The sequence below is a fragment of the Euprymna scolopes genome, chromosome 8 (genome assembly GCF_053919585.1).
Source record: "Euprymna scolopes isolate OS-2025 chromosome 8, ASM5391958v1, whole genome shotgun sequence".
Taxonomy (NCBI): Eukaryota; Metazoa; Mollusca; class Cephalopoda; order Sepiida; family Sepiolidae; genus Euprymna; species Euprymna scolopes.
The window spans coordinates 119,331,003-119,353,774 of NC_136489.1; the positions used below are offsets into that span (position 1 = coordinate 119,331,003).

The following is a 22,772-nucleotide window of genomic DNA, read 5'->3' on the forward strand; positions in this document are numbered from 1 at the left end:
TTTTTATAACTAGTGGTACAATATAAACTTATACTAGATTATACATTCATCATGATTAGGGCTATGACAAGAGCATATTTTTATCATTGTTTTGACTCGAGTATATATCCGATACAGTTAATCAATCGAGAACCACATCACTATATAAAAGCATACGAGATATCAACGGATACACACCCGAAAGTCAAAATAATGAAAAGAATATTCTCTTGTCCTAGACCTAATCATGAATCATCTGGCATAATGGTTAGAGACTGTGTTTGAAGCCTTGGTAGAGCCATAATGTGGTGGCTTTTGAGGCCTTGTTAAAAGGATTAAGAAATATGTAAGTTAGCAAAATATCGTAGAAACATCTACTAGAAGTAAAAAAAGATAGTTGATGCTTCTTTACATTACAGGGTAAAATAAAGGTAAAGAGTTTCAATTTTGACAGACTATGGAGAAAGGTGTTTACATATGAAATTTTTCTGGCAAAAAGTGTACAATCTCCAACCATACCTTTTCTGAGTCGACATTGTTAAATACCAGTGGCAAGTGGAATATATGTGTGTGTGTGTGTGTGTGTGTGTGTGTGTGTGTGTACAATTGGAAACAAATGCCAAGATAAGCAGAGAGCACATACAGCGCCCAGACTTCCCAAATGGTCACCCATTTGGTACTAACTAACCAGGCTCAACATTGCTTAATTTCAGTGATATTCAGGGACATATGTCACCGTTCCTCATATCACAGCATAATCAATGAAAAGGAAACCTTTAGGTCGCCCTTGACTTTGAGTAAATTATTTACATATGCATTTATTGGATGAAGAAGCAAACAAAATTAAATAAACATTTTTAAATATTAATAGCAGTAAGAAAAAAAAAAAAGTTAATTGTAATTATTAATTTTTCCAAAAAATTAACAAAAAAAAAAAGAATTAAATTTATAATGTCCAAGTTTCACCGATTTCAACCACCACCAATAATAAACCATTTCCGCATGCAGGAGGAAATATAAAAAAAAAATAATTATCACAAGACCGGTTTGATCAAGACATCTTTACAAATCGACAAATATTGCAAGCAAGCAAAACAAGGCAAGAAAAAAAAAAAAAAAAAAAAAATTTATATGCACTCTATATAAAATTTAAAAATCTATTTCATATTCAAACTGAGTCAATCAACGCTGGTTGTCTTAAGGCTTTGTTACCTATGTTGTTTTAATCACAAAATTTTGAAATATTTATTAGTTTTAGGATTTAAAAAAATCCATTGCATTGGTTTTAATTAGCGACAATTTGCAATTAACTCAATAGGTGTATTTTTTTTTATTTTTTATCTAATACTCCTTTTTTATCACCTTTAACTAAGTTGTTTTACGCCTTCTTCACTTTTCTTTTATACACTGTTTATAACTCTTGCTCCTATCACTCTTATTAACAATCGAAGATATTAAAGAGATGAAAGATTAAAATATTTATTGATGCTAAGAATTGATAAAGTATGAAATTGCCTGCATCAGTTGCTGGTTGCCGGCATTATAAGCTTCACACACATTGCCTAACACCGAAATTTCTTTTTATTTAGGATTGATATTTCCAGTCTGTTAATTAAATTTAACATTTTATTTTGGATGGCTTTGTCATTTTATTTGATATGTTTTTCCTTCTAAAATACAACTTATGACAATAAATTAATATTGAAAATATTTTCACATTAGATGCATATTATCCCATACCCTATACAACCGTTAATTGTATTTTATTGAGTGTTCTTACCCTTTCTTCGCAAAACTTGGTACAGAAAAAAAATGAATTACTTCCCCATTACTTTTAAAATAAGATGAAATGGGCTGCTTGTGTAGATATTTTAAACCAATACATTTCAGGTGAAAACATTATGTACTTATCGTGTCATGTCGAAATTAGTTTAAATTTAAAAAATATGAAAAATCTAGTAGAAAAAAAAAGAAGTCCAAGTAAAAATAGAATTTATCCAATTATTGAATTTTATTGTACATTTTAATGTGGAAGGGCTGTGTGACCAATACAGACTAACAAAATGGCTTATCTCCCTTGACTTAAATTAAGGGTCTACCATTTTTAAAACAAAACTTAATTGTAGAGGATTTTTGTTAAAAATACATCTGGCACATCTACTGGATCATTTTTTGTAATTTATACTAATTTCGACACGACATGTAATTATGTAAATATTTTTGTGTGAAATGCGCTGGTTTTAAAAATCAGTCTAAACAAGCAACGGAAATAGAATAGATTACCTCCCTTTACCGGACGAGAGAAAAGAAAAGGTAAAATCAAATATGCACAGAAATATCAAAATAAAATGATAGATAAAAAGATGCCCTAAACTGAAAACAGAAATTTGAAATAAAAAAAAAACAAACAAACAAAAATCGCTTGTAATTGTAAAAACCAAAAAATGAAAGGATTGTATGAATCAGAAGAAATCCATTGAAACATTTTTAGTGAATTGAGTCCAAAGATACAACCAGATTAAAAAAAAGAAAAAAGAGATGGAGGAAGAGAAAATGGCCCATTGAAAACTAGCACAAACCTCATCATCATTTTTTGATTTGCCTTTAATTAAAGAAGGGAGTTCCATTTGTGGAAATGACATGTTAACTATTCCAGCTGATCTTGGAGGCTTTAAGAAAAATGTTTTATCATTATAAAAGAAAAAAGTAGATGATTTTACAATATCAAACATTGTGTAAATTGAGCAGAATAAAATTTGGTTTCATAGGCCGCGAATGTATATTCTGTTAATCACCATATAGGTAATTTTGTACTATGTAGTATTTCTTCAAGAAATTTTGGATTGCTGGTATAGTCTGTGGACTTCAAACCAAAATCTGCAGTAAAACCAGTTCTTCACTGATCATAGAGTATTTACAAGATCATCTGGTTTGTTTTGGTATTTAAAAGGTGCTGTTACTGTTATGGACTCGAGGGTGAGAAACACTAGGTTACATCTCACATATGCTCTGCATATAGTCCAATACAAAGGGTTGATACCAAGAATGTTTCATGCAATTAAATAACTTTTCACACATTGTTTTGTGAGATTTTTCAATTTAAAGGATAATCATTTTATACTCTCAATTGTTGGTTAATATTTCTATTTTGGGTTGTGGTTATAAAACTTGTGTATCGTGTAGATAATCTGATTAAATATTTGGTTTCTTTTTTAATTTAAAACGATTCATTTCTTCAGGTAGTCAATTATTTGAGCATAGTGAGGTTTGGTATGCAATCATATTCCTTGCAAATATTCCTTATGCTTGGTTGTAGTTTTGAGTAATTCTGTTTAATTTAGATGTGCATGATTAACTTTTTCTGACATGGTTGAACTAATTCGTTCAGTGGTAAATAAATGAATATAACTGCATAAATGACGTGGGAATTGATTCAAATACGCCTTGCACTTATTAATTCAGATTGCAACTGTCCATTCCTTACATTCAGTATTTCACATCTAAAATCTAGATATCTATAAAAGTGAAGTGTGTGTGTGTCTGTACATTTTTCTACGCCATAACTCAATTTTAAGTTTACAGACTCGAAATTTGATATACAGGGTACTGAGATTTCGGAAAATCTTTGTGATTGATTTTCAGCCAGAAATTTGGCTTTTAAGGGGTCAAAGTTCAACGATTTGACCTTTGAGAACTCTACCAAACTCCTCCGCCAATTTTGGGTCTAAATACTTGAAATTTTATATATAGATTCCTTGGACATGGATCTAACTTAATAATTTGATTTGAGTCCCAAACAATAAATGTTAAGGGGTCATAATAGGGGTCAAGTTAAAAAAATTGACCGCTTTTTTTTTTTTTTTTTTGCTCAACATACACTTCCAAACACCCGGGCAACGCCAACTGAAATGCTAGTTAATAATAAATATATTTTTAATAATCTACATCATAATTCAGGTAATAAAGGGTTAATGGTATTTCTTGTCTTTAGTTAAATAGTGGCTCCATGATTCATCATCTGTCCAACTGTCAGTTGATGCTTGTGTAAGTAATTCAGGAGTCATTGTATTTAAATAAAAATCTGTTCTAAATTTAATTTTCCTATGATAATTCCATTCATACAAATAAAATTTTCTTAAAAATAAAATTTTAGGAAATCGTGCTAATGATTCTAAAAAAAAAAAAAAAAAAAAGCTTCATTTAATTTTATTTCACAAAGATTTTGTGTTTCTCATTAATCTCTGTTGAAAAGTAGTTTTTCATCAATTCATAAGAAATCGATGAAATTTTAACATTCGGTATTATTTATCAGAGAATGAAGACCCATTAATTGGAATGACACGTTGACCATTCTAGTCGAGCTAAGAGGCTTTAAGAAAAAAGGTTTCATGATTATTAAAAAAAACAAAAAAAAAACAAAAAACAAACAACTTTTTTAATAAATCTCAAGTAGTGTTTCAATTGATCAGAATATAATGGTTGGTGTTTTTCTAGAAAATGAATCTAATCTGTTAATCAGCTGGTTTTCTTATGAAATAAAAAAAAAAACTAAAATTTACAATTATTTGCTCTCAGCCTTGTATAATTTTAACAAGAGTCTTGCAACTTCTAAGTTAATTCTATTTTTATATTAAACTCAGGTTTACAAAATAAAGATGAATAAAATTGTAGCAAAAACATGCAAAATATCAGAAGACTTGCAAGAGATTTATTATCCCTCAATTACTTTAATGTAATTTACTTCAGGATGAGCAGATAATCTATTTAAATAAAAATGGCACTAGTGCGTCTTTTTAACTAGATGTAACTCAGCGTTCGCTTGGCTTTTGCTGAAACATGACGTCAACAGCCAGATTATGATGAACATCACTGATGAAACACTATGTACATAAAAGAAAATAGCAAAATGTTAAATGTAGAAACATAAAAAAAAGAACCTACTGTATTTTTTTTTATTGACTGTGTGAAAAAAGTTATAAGTGATTTTATCTTGTCAAATAAATAATTCTAAGCAAATGTTTTCAAGAAAAGTTTCAAAGAAACAAGTTTGTTTGTTTAAAAATGTGATAATTAAATATTTTGTTTTAAGGAAAATTGGAAAAGAACTTTTTGTTTTCAAGTTTTCTTTTGTTTGCTTGTGAATGAAAATTAGAACAAATTTTATTTTTTAAAGTCCTACTTGCTTTTTTGGGATATTCAGATTATGGTTAGGGTCTTTTTTTTTTCACATTTTTTAAAAAGTATTTTTGGTAAAAAAAATAAAACAAAAGTAGGTGGGTTAGTTTTTTGTTTTGTTTTGTTTTTGCCGAGATTTAGCAAAAAAGGTCCCAGTCCAGATTGCTGTCCACCGTCGACACTTCACATTCGCATATCTCCAGCCTCAGCCGTAGGTGATACTCCCTCTTTTTTGCTAGGCTGCACTTGTGACTGCATGTGTTGCACATTGTATTTTTTTTTGCCACTAGTTTCCACTGTTGACAAAAGTCGATTACAGTGTCCGATGTCTGTAACTGTTGTTGGCCCAAGACGGTCAAATTCATGTTTTGCCCTTCTCTTCCTGACTGACTGGCATGTAAAAAAAAAATGGTGGATTTTTTTTATTGTTGACCCCCCCCCTCTTCCAATATTTATCCACTTTATCGTCTGTTGCTTGGGAGTAGCACTCTCATATACATGCACACACGCAGAGTTGAAACTAAGTGCACAGTGTTGTGATTGGCTAATCACCAGGTTACGTCAGACAGCAGCTAAATCCGAGCTGCTAACTTCATGTTCCGGAGAAAGCCGAGCGAACGCTAAGTTACGTCTGGTTCAAAGGACGCACTAGTAGCAAATAAATTTGATTATGAAGAGTTACATTTTCTCGTGAATACAAAAGAATGATGATGATCGGATGAAACAACAAAGACAACATAAAAAAATTGAAAATTAAAAAAAAAATAAAAAAAAATAAATTAAAAAAAATAAAAAAATGTTTTACTTGAATTTTACAATTCACGATGTAAACGAGATAATCTACCCTTGTTGTATTGTAATAAACATGGATGATAGCATGATATATACATTTTACAGAAGGTCAGAAAAACGTTGGTACTGTCGGTTTCAAATCCAATATAAGGGAACTAGTTTATGGTCGAAAACATTGGATTCTCTTCAGTTTCTGTTTATATAAACAGAGGCTGAAAGAGAATCCAATATTTTTCGACTGTAAACTTCTTTCTTTACATTTGGATTTGAAACCGACAGTACCAATGTTTTTCCGACCTTCTGTAAAATTTTAATATAAGTATTATGCACTTATACTGGATTTTTTTTTTTCTTTATAATCGAGCACTTTGCTCGAATTCTTTTCCACTAACACCACACAGTATATATACATATACCCCGGGATACGGCATAAAATTAGTAACAAAATACAGTACAGCATATAATACACATGTATATAGTCAAATAACATTATAAATAACATCGTAAGGCGAGACAAATACTGTAACCAAGCGCCGAAAAACATCGTATTGCACATTGTAACCTTAAAAACCGTATCCTAGGGTTCTACTCTGTGTGTGTGTGCATATATATATATATATATATATATATATATATATATATATATATATATATACACAAATATACAACATCTAACATTATCATGAATAGAAATAAAAACTTTATCGAAACAGAGTTTGAAGTAACGAGTCAAAATACCATAAGAAAAAAAGTAGACGAGGGAAAGTGTTCCAGATCCAAACGATTGTTTACAAACCTTATTCAACTTGCAAACAACACACAGTGAATAATATATATATATATATATATATATATATATATATATACAGGGTGGGTCAAAATAAGGGTCCTATCTTTAAATATAATCATATATATATATATAGGACCCTTATTTTGGCCCACCCTGTATATATATATAATCCTCACTATTATTAAGGGAAGAATGAAAACTTATAGAAAGAAAAGATGGGAAGAATGAAAACTTATAGAAAGAAAAGATGGGAAGAATGAAAATTTATAGAAAGAAAAGATGGGAAGAATGAAAACTTATAGAAAGAAAAGATGGGAAGAATGAAAACTTATAGAAAGAAAAGATGGGAAGAATGAAAACTTATAGAAAGAAAAGATGGGAAGAATGAAAACTTATAGAAAGAAAAGATGGGAAGAATGAAAACTTATAGAAAGAAAAGATGGGAAGAATGAAAACTTATGGGAAGAATGAAAACTTATAGAAAGAAAAGATGGGAAGAATGAAAACTTATAGAAAGAAAAGATGGGAAGAATGAAAACTTATAGAAAGAAAAGATGGGAAGAATGAAAACTTATAGAAAGAAAAGATGCAAAGTTAATTAACAAATAAAGAAAAAACTTATCCTGAAGCCATATGTTAAAGAAGTAAAAATATTTCGTAAGATCCATATGAAAGAGGTGACATTTAGTTGCCTGCCATAGATTCTAACATGAATGTATATATCATCACCATATACGATTTAACGTCTGTTTTACATGCTGGCATATGGTGGACAGTTTCTAGAAATTTACTTCCAAACTAACCTATCTCTTACAATTTATCCTTCTTTCTCTCAAGTCCATCCTTATCATTTCCTTCCATTTGCTACCTCATTTACTAAGACAAGAACCTGCATCCATTCTTTCAACGTGACCATACAATCAAAGTCTTCTTGTCCCTATACTGTCCAGATTTAATCTTTCACTGAAGTCAACTCCAGTAGCTCCAGTTTTCTCCAAACTCTACAACAAATGTCTTAATGAAGCTTGCTTTCCGGGCTGTTGGAAAACTGCTTCTGTTGTACCAGTATTCAAGAATTCTGGCGAAAGGACAGACCCATCAAATTATCGCCCCATTAGCCTCCTCCCACTTTTTGCCAAAATATTTGAGACCATAATTAACCATGCTCTAGTCCATCATCTTACAGATGCTAAACTACTGACTGACAAACAATATGGATTTAGACAAGCCCGTTCCACAGCAGACATCCTCACCGTGATCTCTGAACGTATATACCAATCACTGGACAAAGCGGGGGAAGGCAGAGCGGTAGCTCTAGATATATCTAAGGCTTTTGACAGGGTATGGCATGAGGGTCTCCTCAGTAAAATCAGATCATACGGTATCACTGGTAGAATACTAAACATAATTAAATCCTTCTTAGATAAGAGAAAAATCCAGGTAGTCCTCAACGGTCGCACATCTAAACAATATGATATAAATGCGGGAGTGCCCCAGGGTTCTATCCTTGGACCTCTATTGTTCCTGATATTCATAAATGACCTCCCCGACAACATTGCCTCTGAGATGGGTATATATGCTGATGACACTACACTCTATGGCAGACACGACAGGAAGACGAATGAACACATTTCTAAAGAAATGGCAGAAACACTAGAGGAAGACCTCCAATCTGTAGTGGAATGGGGACAAAAGTGGTTGGTCGCGTTCAATGCTGCCAAGACTAAACTAGTTTCATTCAATAATTACAAGAAACCCTCTCTACCACCAATAGCAATGGCCAACGACTCTTTATCTGAGAGTCCATCTTTCAAACTCCTTGGCCTAACGTTCACAGGAAACATGAGTTGGAACAATTACATTGAAGGCATTGCCAGGGCCGCTGCAAGAAAGGTAGGCTCTCTCTACCGTGCTAGAAAACTACTAACACCCGAAAGTATCCTGTACCTCTATAAGGCCACCATTCGCCCATGTATGGAGTATTGCTGCCACATCTGGGCTGGTGCATCTGCTACTAGTCTCTCGCTCCTTGACAAGGTTCAAAAGAGAGTCGCAAACCTGATAGGCCCTGAACTGGCATCTAAGCTTCAGCCTCTGTCCCATCGACGAAATGTTGCATCCCTCTGCCTTTTCTACAAGTATTTTAGTGGTGAATGCTCTGATGAACTGCAATCACTTGTGCCCCCACGACGCGAGCACCCTCGACAAACCCGACAGGCTACTAGATCCCACCCCCACACTGTAGAGGTCCCTAGATGTAAAAGATCTTTTTACTCCAATAGTTTCTTCCCCAGAACCGCAAGACTCTGGAATTCCATTTCAGGTCCCTGCTTCCCCAACAGTACTGACGTGCAGAAGTTCAAGTGTAACGTGAACCGACACCTTGCTGCCCAAATCCCTACATAGTACCCCAGTAGTTGTTGCCCCTGATAGTAGCCCCCTACACCAAAGTGGCAATTTGCCTTGTTTGGGGTGAAAATGTAATAAAAAAAAAACAAAAAAAAAAAAACTGAAGACATACATTAAACACTTATTGTATCATTCTCATCATTTCTCTCCATGCAACGCATGCCATCAACCCTCACTGGCCAGGTTTCACTTCTAAACATCACTTTGCATACACATGCCCGATAGACTCTTCTCTTGATCGCGAGTGGCAACACTCTGTTGGTTAGTAATGGCAGAAATTCCATGAATTTACTCCATCCACTCCTAACTCTTGAAATCACAGCAGCACTAACTCTTTCCTGTGTTCCAATGATATCACGAAGGTAACTAAACTTCTGACCAACCTCAATAGATTCGCCATCCAAATATACTTTCTCCCACATGAGTTCTTATCCGTCTGCATCGTCTTACAAGTCTTGTACACGAACATGTTATCCTCTCTCAACCTATCAGTAATTCTCCTGCACTTCTTGTGTGTACCCAATGCTTACAAGTATCATAAAAAAGGAGTTGTACCCAATTGGCTTTTCACAAACAGCACAGACTTCAATTAAGTTTATGATATTAATAATAGAGAAATATAGTATTTGGTACTAAATTTGTTTTCAGAAAAAAATAAAGATTATCAGTCTACATCTATGCCCAGTCTTAATCTGTGCTCTCCTGACAGACACTAGTTCACCTCCTGATTATTATTACTATATAGATAATATCATTGATCAATGAATGGACTAAATGATTATTGCTATTATTTGGAAACAGGAATAACAGTGCTCAATAATGAAACCGGACAAAAAAAAAGAAAAAAAAAGTTTAAGATAGAAAACGTTTTTTAAGCTCGAGAAATCCTTTGGAGAAGAACTTGAGTAGATTAACAGTCAAAAAAAATTCTGTAATTGGTTGATATATTTTATTAAAATAGTCATCAGACTCCTAAGATAAAGATATTTTTTATACAATATTCAAGATGCAAATGATGGAGATAACAGACAGTGCAAGATGATAATTTTAGTTAAGTAGAACAGAGTTTTTTTGCAACTTGACATAAAAAAGAATTATTCCATTGAAAATGGATCTGAAATAGAGGAATAAAATCTGCAACCTCTCAACAGACAATATAAATTCAGTATTATTTGGATTATTATACGGATTTGGGGTGTTATTTTCCCAACGGTTCTATCGATATAAATCCCAATAGGTACATGTTTTCAAACTCGAGAATCCTTATGCAAAATCTTGGAATTCATACAAAATTTCGAACTGAACCCTTTCTGTAATCAAGAGGGTCAGATTCTTCTCATTGTGTTAGGATAGAAGTTTTAATTCTTTGTATGGACTTAGTGAGGATTAAACTGTCAACCTCCAGAAGACTTTCACGTAGAGCCGATCGTCTCCCCCACGAGGACAGAGTTAGACACAAGGTCAGTTTTTAACGTGGGGAAAAAAATCTAGCTTCCCAAAAAGGGGCACTCTGGGTAGGAACAAAAAATAAAAATTGTCTTAGTCATGGAGGATTTCTCCTCCACTGACTGAAGACAGAAATGGTCAAGTGCAGCATCAGAACTGTGATTTTCGCCTAAAGGTCAAACTTACTGTTACTCAACATCTTTATTGCACCATGCCAAAAGAAGATTGAATGTTATGTCCGTCAGAACGCTGTGAAAATAACATTGAATAGGAGAATAGTAGTCCGCATAATCCAAACAATGCCAAATATCAGTCGTCATCTAAAAAGTTCTGAAACTTTCAAGGTAATTAAGATGATAGTCTGAAAACTTGAAATAAATATAAATTTTTGTGAAATAACAAACGTGACATGCACCGAAACAAGCAAAGAAACAAGAAGCTCACATCTACAAAAATAATCAAAGGAGAAGATTTTTTTTTTATTTAATACAAAAATACAAATCCACATCATTCAACTGCCACTTGTTGTAATATGTATATCTTGCTCTAAACGATGACGCTTTTCTTCCATAAGTTAAACTTTTGTATCAAATCTAATCCAGTTAATATAAAATTAACTGACCAGGATTTCTTATATCAAACCCAATGCTATGCATTTCACATTAAAAAATGAATTCGTTACTTTATATTCTGCCTACTTTTTTCTTTTGTTGAACGTTACTGCATGTTATTAGGAACGGTACATTCTAATTATAGTTATTTATTTATTTAGAAGATCTTTTTTCTGGTTGGATTATCTTCACAAGAAAACCGATCTTTTCGATCAGCAGCAAATTTAAATTAAATATGGAAGGCACTTTTTTTTTATCAGAAACATTTAAAGTTTTTATTCAGAAACTAATATCTTAAAACTTATATTTCAAGTCACCCGATTCGTCCTTCATAAATACCGTCTACAAAAATAACTCACAATTTAAAGTGCTATCTTTCTTTCCTCTCGACATGACCAAAGATCAAGGGAGATTACTCTTTTGGCTTATTCAGCTTTATTCAAACAAAACTTAATACTTTAACTTTTAATAACTCTACAAAGGCAAAACAAAATATTAATTTGAAATATTTTGTTCGCAGTAATTTTATCCAGGTTTCTCATGTAGCTCAGAAAAAGATTGTTTTTCACTCATTTATGGATGAAATTAATTACATTTTAGTATTTTGAGCGTTACAAAAATCATTAAATTTGATCAACCTTTTGAGCAAGTAAAAATTTAAATTCATTTCAATCTATTAATTTATAGTCTTTTTCAGAGTAATTTCCTAGTTTAACACATTAGTAAAAATTATTTCAAAATTTGAATACAATGAAACTTGAGTTTTAAAATATTTGAAGGCGATTAAAAATATCTTAAATTTTAATTTAGTTTATTTGATTAAAAATTGTATTTTATTACAATCATCTTTTAAATAGCGACTACTTAAAAAATTGTTTTAAATATTTTTTAAGTCTTTCAAGCAAACATTAATGTCAAATGATTTTGAATATTCTTCCATATTTTTTCTAATTTCGATTTAATTAAATTTGATGTTATGAAAAGCTGTTTTTTTTTTTTTTAAACTAGAAAATAGAAAACTATCAACTCTATATAACCATCTTGAATTTGTTATCTTGTTCTTTTTTGTGGATTTGATTTTTGGAAAACAAGATTGACTACAGCCCAATCCAGACAGACAGAACGGATAAACCAAAACTATATACCCGTTTCTTTGATGAAACCATGGGGAAACAATTTTTTGTTTGAACAAAAATGCGTTGAAGTTTGTTGGCTTTTGAGGTCTGGTTAAGGGGGTTGAAAAATAAGTTAGTAAATTATCGTAGAAATGATTTAAAAAATTAAAAAAAAAAAGGCACCAAATTAAAAAAACAAAACAAAAACGTACAGGGAAACTGTACTTTGTTGTACAGAGTAATTTGTTATTGTAAAAGAAAAAAACATCACAAAAAGCATACTAAGCAAATGATAATTGTATGAGTTAAGAAATTTAGTAATTTCCCTTTGACTAAGATCAAGAGTGTCATCAAAGGATTCTTGGTATTAGCTTTGTTATTAACAAAATGAACAAACAAAATTAACAGATGAACTAAACGATAAAAAAAAAAAATGTTGCAAAAGTCTCAAAGATATTTGATGTAGAGTTATTTATAATTTTATCTAGTAAAAAAAGAAACTTTTCTAAAGGCCTATCAGGAATTGTAACATTATATAAAAAATTTGGGCATTTTTTTTACAACAGAACGAAAAAGTGGACAAAAAAATAAATGTTATCAAAGGCAAGATATTCTTCTACCTAGTTGTATAAGTTTTTTTGTTTGTTTTATCTTCTTTTAAAGCGTTTATTCGGTTCGAAAAACAAGCAGTGTCAAGTATTAAATAAAAAATAGTGAACATGTGACTGTCATATCTTTGAAATCTCAATAATCGCTCATAAAATGGAAATTAAACAAAATACTGTTAGAAAAACCATCCAATAAGTGTTACCGTGACATTTACTGGGTGGGTTTCTAATATTTTGTTTATTATTTTTTTTATTGCTGACCAATTATCCAGACCCAAAGTCGTGACCCTCGAGTATCGGTCATTTTTTCTTTTTCTTGTGTAATACTTGAGACTACTTCTTTATCAAATGGAATAAATGCTTTAAATTAGTTGAAACTCTAAAAAAAAAAAAAAAAAATCCAACTAGGTAGAAGAGTAACTTATCTTGCCTTTGATAACATAAATTCGTTACATATTTTTTCTTTGTCAAGATTTTGTTCTGGGGGTTGTCTATTGTAAAGAATGCCCCAAAATTCTTATATTTTACACATACTCAGACGTTTGTTTTCTGTAAATTTATATATTTTTTTATTAAATGTTCTATGACTCATCAGATTAGAAAATGGATTCCAATGGTTGATTTTTTGGTATTGTCATTTAAGTTCTCGAAACCATTACTAGAAATGGGAGAAATTATATTGTACTCAAATGAAATACATTTATTTAACATTCTTTTTATTGATATAAATTTCAATGTCAGTAATTTCCCCAACTCTTTATCTGTGCCTAAATCAAAACGTAGATTCCATGAAAATAGCTTTTTTTCTGAGAAGTGCACGCCTGTGGAATTCTCTTCCGTTTGCCTGTTTCCCACCTGACTACAACTTGGATGTCTTCAAGTCCAACATAAACAAATTCCTGATTAATCACCCCCTTAAGTAAGACACTTTATCAAATCTCCAATACCAACTATTACTACGATATTATCCCATTGATTATTGTACGCAAAATAACCCTTATCCCCGAGTGGCTTACAGGCCTTGATAAGTGGTGATCCCATGTAAAAAAAAAAAAAAAAAAATATTGTTAATCGAAATTTCTAATTTCGATCAATTAAAGATATATATATATATATATATATATATATATATAAAATAAAAATTACAATAAGTTTACCAAGGTAATCAAAATGGTAAACTTAAAATATATTATAAATATTAAAGAGTTAATATTTACAAGTAAAATAAACTCAGCCAGATGTAAAAGCTCAACAAAACTGAAAAGGAAATAGAGCTTATATATATATATATATATATATATATATATATAGGAAATTTTATTGGAAATAATAGACATTATATATATATATATGTGTGTGTGTGCACACATACATTTATACTCATATTTTTATTTTCAATAAAATAAGAATTTTTTTCATAGTTAAAATAAGATCCTATTCAGACTGTAAAACACACACACACACACACACATATATATATATATGATAGTTTTCTTGAACCAGGATATATATTAAACTAGCAGGGCGACCTGACGTTGCTCGCGATTTAAAGAGCATTAACAAATGTTCCACACTTCTAATACTTTTATCATCATCAAAATCGGTGAACTCGCTCATTTGTCAATCAAATCAATTGATTGCCTGCTCTAGTTAGGAACTCACTGCTGTGCACTGGAAGGAAGTTTCACATGCCTCCTCGTAGTGACTTAGTCCACAATTCATTGTAGTCTATATTTCAACGTAGAGAACCTACTGTTGATTTTATGAAATTTTAATTTTATATAATGACTTGAATTAAGTTGAAAATGCAAAAGTCAAGTACAATGGCCCAATTATACTATAAACAGAAGCGTTTATTTTGAATGCGCCTCTGTCTTATCAAAGAACCTACTGTTGATTTTATAGGCCGAGCCGTTCTGCTTGTGTGGTGATAAAAGTTCTTGAATGCAGTTATGTTGGTAGGCTGCATAAACGTTAACTTTGACCAAAATTGGACTGTTTCCTCTTTAATCAGATTTCTTCGATTTTTGATGTTTATCTGAGGTATTCCGATACAAAACCTATCTAAGAACACTCTCAGGCACATAAGGTACATGTATGTGAATTAAAAAAAAAAATCGGCCCAGTCGTTTTGGAGTCTATAAGGAACTCTCACTCACACACACACACACACACACAGCCTTTTAAATATAAGCAGATAAATAGATAAACCTAAAATAAACGAAATTGAAAATTTCGTTTAACAATACCAATAAAAAATGTTAAAAGGAATTTCATTTAAATAGAATATAATTTTTCCAATTTCTAGTAATGGTTTTGAGAACTCAGATGACAGGGTACCACAAATCAACCATTGGAGTCCAATTTCGAATCTGATGAGTCATAGAACATTTAATAAAAAATATATAGCCTTACAGAAAACAAAAGTATGAATATGTGTAAAATATAAGAATTTTGGGGCATTCTTTACAATAGACAACACCAGAACGAAAACTTGACAAAAAAAAAAAAAAAATGTAACAAATTAATGTTAGCAAAGGCAAGAGAAGTTACTCTTCTACCTAGTTGAATTTTTTTTTTTTTTTTTTATATAGAGTGCCAGACATCAACTACTGGGGTTCATTTTCGAATCTGATGAATCATAGAAAGAAACAAAAAAAAAAAACAGAGGAAACCTTCATTTGCTAGTTTTATTTTTTGTACATGTAGATTTGAATTTAAACCATCATAGAATAAAATCTCGTAAATACGTATATGCATCTGTTATGTTCTTATTCATTGCTAAAACGAGATCCTTATCGGACTATATAAAGAAACGTATCTTTGTCAGGTAAACATTTTTATATGAAAAATTTTTATGTGCATTTAAAAATATGCTTTATTTAATAAAAGCATTAATTCATTGCTTACTATGTCATTCATTACATGCTTTCTCTACAAACATTTATGAAAATCAGACTTCCAAATGATCTATATAGTTGTAGTCTAATCTAAAGAGTTAAAAACATTTCATTTTAAAAAGGAAACACTAAATAAGTAGATAGTTCTTAATCTGCAGAGTTTCAAAGAAATACTTTCCTTCTCATCAGAGGGTAGGATTTAGCAAAATGCAAGATCGGATTTTGCTTGCAAAAGTATTTAATGAAACTACAAGTAAGTCATAGATCTTATTTGATAACAAAAAGTGAAGCAGAGGGAATAAGGTGAAGAAAAAAAGTGATTTCACATGAATTGATAGTTTGGTGAAGAGTAAAGTATCCAATGACGGTAAAATCCAAAAATGCAGAATCCAAGAAAATTTGTTAAATTTACATTTGCACAAGTAAAATCCAAGGGAATCAATATATATATATATATATATATATATATATATATATATATATTACTTTTCTGGTTGGGTATTATTGAATTATTCATCCGGATCAATGCCAATCAAGAAAATAAATACAAACTTTGTGGGTGTTTTTTTTTTTTTAGTTTTAGTTGGACGTACATACATATTTACAGATAAACAACCACTCTTTAAATTATATAGATGTATATACATCTTGCTGATTTACTATTAATGAATTGGACTTTAATAAAGCTACAGTTACTATGGCTGTAGGGTGCAGAATTATGTCTGGTCGAAAAAAAAAAAAAAAGTATTTTCTAGATCAAAGTTATATTTTTTGGCCCTAGAATTTCTTAGTAAACTCGTTACCAGCACAAGATTTTGTAGCAACTTTTATGCTAACATGTGATCAAGAATTAAGACCCAAATTATTTCTCATCTTACGTATTAGATGTACTACTGTTAACATCTCAGATGAAAATCTAAGATTCTTTTCACATTAATAAATTGTACATTTTATTGGAACAATGTATTCAATTATATGTCTAATTTATATATACAAGTGTCGCTTATTGTTTTTACAGTTTGTCATAGACAAACCACGAATAAATGAAATGTCTTAGTTCATCAAAAAGATAACTATTTTTTTTTGTCTATACATATGCATAGTGCAATACATAAATTTTACTCACACCCATTTAAATTCCATACATGCTGTTTATTAACATAAATAAGAATAATAAACATCTTATTCAGAACATAATGTAATAAAAAAAGTCTGATTTTCATAAATGTCTTAAGATGTTTTATAATTTGCTATATCTGCAACATTTCTTCCTAATTTGTCCACAAATTATATTTAGAAAAAAAAAAAGCGATAAAATATCTATAAAATAATTTGATTAAACATTTAACATTAAGCATTCTTAATTACAAATTCTTCAACAGCAAATATCAAATTAGTTTTGTTTTTATACAAAATAATTAAAAAACTTTTACTGATTATACAATTAAAAAGGTAGAACGAATCAACCATAGTAAAGTTATATATATATATATATATATATATATATAAGCAAAAAAAAAGACAAAAAAACTGGAAAGCAATTTGAGTAACTATTCAAAACTTCATTTTCTAATAAAAAAAAGGGTATAATAAGATTAAAATCAAATAATTATCTGCCAAGAAGAGATTTTGTTACTTTGATTCGATCACCAAAGCTGAAACTTAGATAAAAATTTAAAAAAAAAAAAAAAATAAAGATAAAACATTTATATTAGTATAAAATTGGTGTTAAAGCTATTGGAAGCATTATTAGGAATTTAAAAACTTTGAATAGTCGGACAAAACTTTTTAGAACACCTTAAGACGCAAAAATATTTTATTAAAAAGAAAAACAATCCAATTTGTTAAAAAAAAGAAAAAAAAAGAAAATAATAATTGGATCGTATTTTTCTTTAAAATATTTCTGCATCTTACCGTGTTCTAAAAAGTTTTGTTTAATCAAAAGTTTTAAATTTATATTAGTGTTTATTGGCGTAACACCTTAAAAAATTTTACTGCATAAATTTAGTATAAAAATGGAAAGTTGTACTAGTCTTGTCTTATTTTCATAATGTTTTGGCCGATGTCACCTCTGACCTTCAGGTGGATCATGTTTAGGGTCAGAAGTTACGTCAGCTGAGACACTGTTGATATAATGACCGAAACAAGAATAATCAAAATAATTAATCTAAAAAATACTGAAACATGAAAAGCAAATTTTATAGGTAAACATTTTTAAATGATATTAAAACAGTAATATTCATTTTCATTAAACTAGGGATATTCTTAATATTTCCTATTATCATATTATACATTTTCAGTATTTAAACTTTACAATTTTAAAATGGAAATATTAATATTTATAAAACTTATTTCGTGAATTTTCCAAGAAAATTTTAACTTAAAATGATCATTATACATGTATATATATATATATATATATATATATAAGCTATTTTAGAGTACTTCATCTGACAGCATATAAGATGAATTTTAAAAAAGGATTACAAAAATCTGTGTGTGTATATATATATATATATATATATAAGTAGCAGGTCACCATAAGATATATATATATTTATGGTCTGCTCAATCATTATCATTTCTTATCATATTTTCATCATCATTTTCTTTTGTCTGATTTATTTTCCTTTGGAAATTGGTGATACTATGAAGTACACCTGTCAAAAAAAAAAAAAAAAAAAAGAATTATTTCCCTTTGGTTGAAGAAAGAGTGATCACTCTTGGAGTAGAAGGGGAGTCCACAATGACAGCTTGGGAGATAAACTTTATGTGTAACAGACTTTAAATGATCACATCTTCAATGGCTTCTACATTACCATTTATTTAATATTTGGTAATTGTTAAATAAATGTGTTACATGTTATATTTCGTCTGATCATTTTTGAGTGATCATTAAAATGATCACATTAAGTGTAACAATGTGGCAATTAAAGTCGCTTTTGGAATCAAGTGGGGACAGACACTTCTCGGAAATGTTTCGTTTTTATTTACAGCCTTTATGTTTCAAAGTCTTTTAGAGTAACTCTTCTCCCCCCTCCTTCGAATATACTTTTGAGATCAGAGATACTGTCTAATATGTCTAAACATTTTTTTAAAATTTTCTCATTTTAGGTGGAGATGGGAAATCCTATTGAATTCCTACTATCTCAGACATTCCAACTAAGATCTTTTTAAGATTTTAATCATTCTGTTAAATGCAATTATTTGAATCTTTTGTACTTGGTTCACCGGGTATATTTGCCAGATATGCTTTGAAATTCGTATTCATGAGTCTTAATTACTGGAATGATGGTGATCTTCCTACGATTCCAGTTTCTTTTCATGTCATGTATAAGACCTTGATATTTCATCATTTTTTTTTTCTTTTAGCTCTGTTTAACACATCTTACATGCTGTCAAATATGAACTTTTAAAAATTCTAAAATTTTATAAAATTTCTAAGAAGAATAAATGTTTTTTTTTTAAAACATTGTGAAAATGGATTAATATTTTACCTTAGTTGGAGTTATCGTCTCGGGAGGCATTTCAAGGACAGTATCACTTGGGGCGCCATTGCTGATGATTGGAGCCTCTTCTAATCATTTAGATGAATAAAAAAAAATGTTATCAAGTTATTTTTAAAACAAAGACATTTTTGCATCCAACATTAAACAACAAAAAATTTAGTTTAGATAATAGGATAAACTAAATAAAGAGTTTTAAAGAGTAAAGATTTATCCCATGACATGAAAAAAAATAATAATTAAAAAGATTTATCTCATGATAAAAGTTTTATAATCTTTCTCTCTCTCATATATATATATATATATATATATATATATATATATATATATATATATATATACTTGTCTGTATGCGAGAAATGATTTCTACCAAACTATTTTTTCAATTTTTGGTCTATGAACTTGAAACTCGACATATAGGGAATTTGGACCCGTGGAACAAATTAAATGTTTTTTTTAGCTAGTAAAAATAGCTGCTAAGGGGTCAAAATTGAAAAAAAAAAAAAAAAAAAAAAAAAAAAAAAAAAAATTGGAACTTAGTAGACATAAGTTGACTAAACATTTCTATGCATGTGCTAATATACATTTCTATCTTTGACAATGTTTTTAAGTTTTTGTACATGTATGGACTTAGGTCAGCCGGTAATATATAAGGCTGGAGAGCTGCATGTTTTGATTTCGATTCCAGCTGATGACACCCAAAGTCATTTTATTTTTTTTTTTTTACTTTTAAAATCACTGTAGGGCACAATCATGTTAACACACCGGTTCTTGCCAGATCGCCGAAGTTAAGCAATGTTGAACCTGGCCAGTACCAGATGGGTGACCATTTGGGAAGGCTAGACACTGTATGTACCTTCTGGGAAGGTTGGGTGTGGGGCCAGCACCCTCATCCCGTAAAAAGAACTCAGTCACTATAAAAGCATCTACAAAGTTGTAGATGGCCTATGTCCCTCCAGGGGCACAAAGGCTATGGATGGATGGACTATATATTGGGTACAATAAAATAATCAATATGTATAATAATGAATACAAAATCTGTACAAATTGCCGGGCAGCCTGCTAGTTAATAAATCCAAAATCTATATTTAAATTAAAGCTCAATTAACATGTGTATAACAAATCTACAGATTCAAATTTTCACTGGTTTCAGTTTTGGCACAATCGTTAGACTGCTCTGTGACTGGGGTTAAATCTCCGGTCAAGTTAGATTAAAAAAAAAAATTGATACCTCTTGAAAAGCACTCAGCAGAAGATAAAGAGTAAGTAGAATAAACCTGAGTATATCCTCCCCTACATCTCTGTAGTAACCAATGAGAAGAGACTCTTCGAGTAGTTCAACTATGGTCGACCATATATATATATATATATATATTCTGTGGAAACAACTGTAATAGACTAAGTTAATATCTTGAGGTTGTAAAATAAAAAAAAAACATTCAGCTCTAATAATGTATTGAGCACTTTTTATCTCACTTTTTACCATTATACTCCTAAGTGTGTGAGTGTGTGTGTATGTGCGCATATATATATATATATATATATATATAAAATCCTAAGTTCATATCAAACACATTTTAAAGCTACATATTGTCCACATTGTTGTTTCAAATAATTCTCAATGAAATTATGTTTCTGACTTCAGAGCATATTAGTTGCATCCCAATGACCGTGGTATGAAATGTTTTCTTTGGACAGGATACGGTTTCTCTGATTATCATCTTTAAAGCGAGTTTTTTTTGCAGTTTTTACTTTCCGTTATTTTCATCCTTTTTATTTTATGTTATTTTGTTATAGAATATAATGAATTTCTTTTATTGATATTATATCATCTCTGATGAGCAGTAAAATTAACAAAAAGAAAATATTTTTGGCGAGTAAAACAGTCAAGGAAAATATATAAACATTTTCCAAAATAATTAAGAAAAAAAAATGAAATTATGACTGTGGAGAGATTCTTTTCTTTTGTCTGTTGGCTGCAACCAACCAGTGTAAAAAAAAAAAAAAATATATATATATATATATATATATATTATAATTTATGAAACTCGTTCCTTATCGTTGAGCACTTTCATTTGAATTAAGTGTCAATTTAGCTCTTATGCGCGGATTATCATATGATGATTAGATCATTCTGACTGATGTAAATAAACATTTAAAATAAAATGTTTAAATTTCAACATTATTTCACATGGTTAACGGTAGCCGAATGGATACGACCTTTGCTAATGAAGCCAGAGATAGATTCTGTTGCCGGGTTCGAATCTATCAACTGGTGTTAATCGTGACACCTTGCACTGAAGATTCCTGAAAGGATGAAACACTAGTGTCTATAAATAATTAAATATATATATATATATTAGGATCGAATAGGATTTGTATAATTTGATAATAGAATTTAAATTAAATTTTACCTTCTGGTTCTGGTGGAGGTAATTCACCAACTGGTGGACACTTAAATTTTTCCAAAGTTTTGATCACAATTACCCCAACTGTTGGTTTCCGCCCAAATTGTCTGTGGTCTTTCACATGGATATTTAAAGGTGGCATGTACAGTTCTTCTTTCGGAAGCATCTGGAAAGAGATACAAATAAACTCAGTGTTGTTAAGCATTTACTTTTTGGGCGGGGAGGTATCTATCTTTTTAACAATTTTTATGAAAAGAAACGGTTTTAAAAATAATTGCAATATTAATACAACAACATTAATATACAGCTAAAATTCGTTTCATTTAATTATTTCAAAATATAAGTTAGACACACACACACACACACACACAAAAAAAATGTTCCTGGAAAAACACTCAGCAGAAGATAAGTAGGTAGAGTAAACCAGAGAAAGGAGTAGATCCTCCCTTACATCCCTGCAGTAGCTGATGAACATGTTTTTTTTTAATTTTTAGAGAGAAAATGGTTTGAATGATCTTTAACTGATTAAAAAACACTAGCAGAATCCATGGAAATTCCACAGTAGTTGAAAATTTTCAAAACACATTTAAAATAAAGTTAATAAAAAATAAAATAAAACAAACGACAAATTTAAAACTATTTTTTAGCAAATTCTTTTTCAACCTTTTAAAGCTAAAAAAAGTGATTTTAAAAATTTAGATTTTTTTTCAATGAAAATTCAACACCCAACACATTGTTTTTTCTAAATTTTTTATGTAAATTATAAAGGAACAGATGTCAATTCACTTGCACATTTTTTTAATTAAAAAAAAAAACTTAGTCTCCTCTCAACAGGACTATTTTTAAATGATAAAATAAAATAGCCAATTTGAAACCATAAACAGACAGTCTTTTTTTTTTTAATTTTTGGAGAGGAAATGGTTTTAATGATTTAAGCTACTATAAATGAAGGTAATTAATTTCTCATGAATTAAATGTCTGCGATGATGTTTTTTTTTGACACTGGGTGGGAGTCTCAGGGCTTTAAACTGAG

At 30.2% G+C, this 22,772-nt stretch overlaps 1 protein-coding gene across 4 annotated transcripts in view; it reads right to left on the reverse strand.

The window, feature by feature from the left end:
* The window catches only part of LOC145283742 (myoferlin-like), a 425,198-nt gene that overhangs the window by 35,089 nt on the left and 367,337 nt on the right, over window positions 1-22,772 (reverse strand). For all 4 annotated transcript variants that reach the window (XM_080132804.1, XM_080132803.1, XM_080132802.1 and 1 more), the window contains 2 exons: window positions 21,746-21,905; window positions 19,323-19,402 (listed from right to left, as the gene is read on the reverse strand). In XM_080132804.1, coding sequence (XP_079988930.1) covers window positions 19,323-19,402; window positions 21,746-21,905 — 240 coding nt within the window. The remainder of the gene's footprint in view (window positions 1-19,322; window positions 19,403-21,745; window positions 21,906-22,772) is intronic.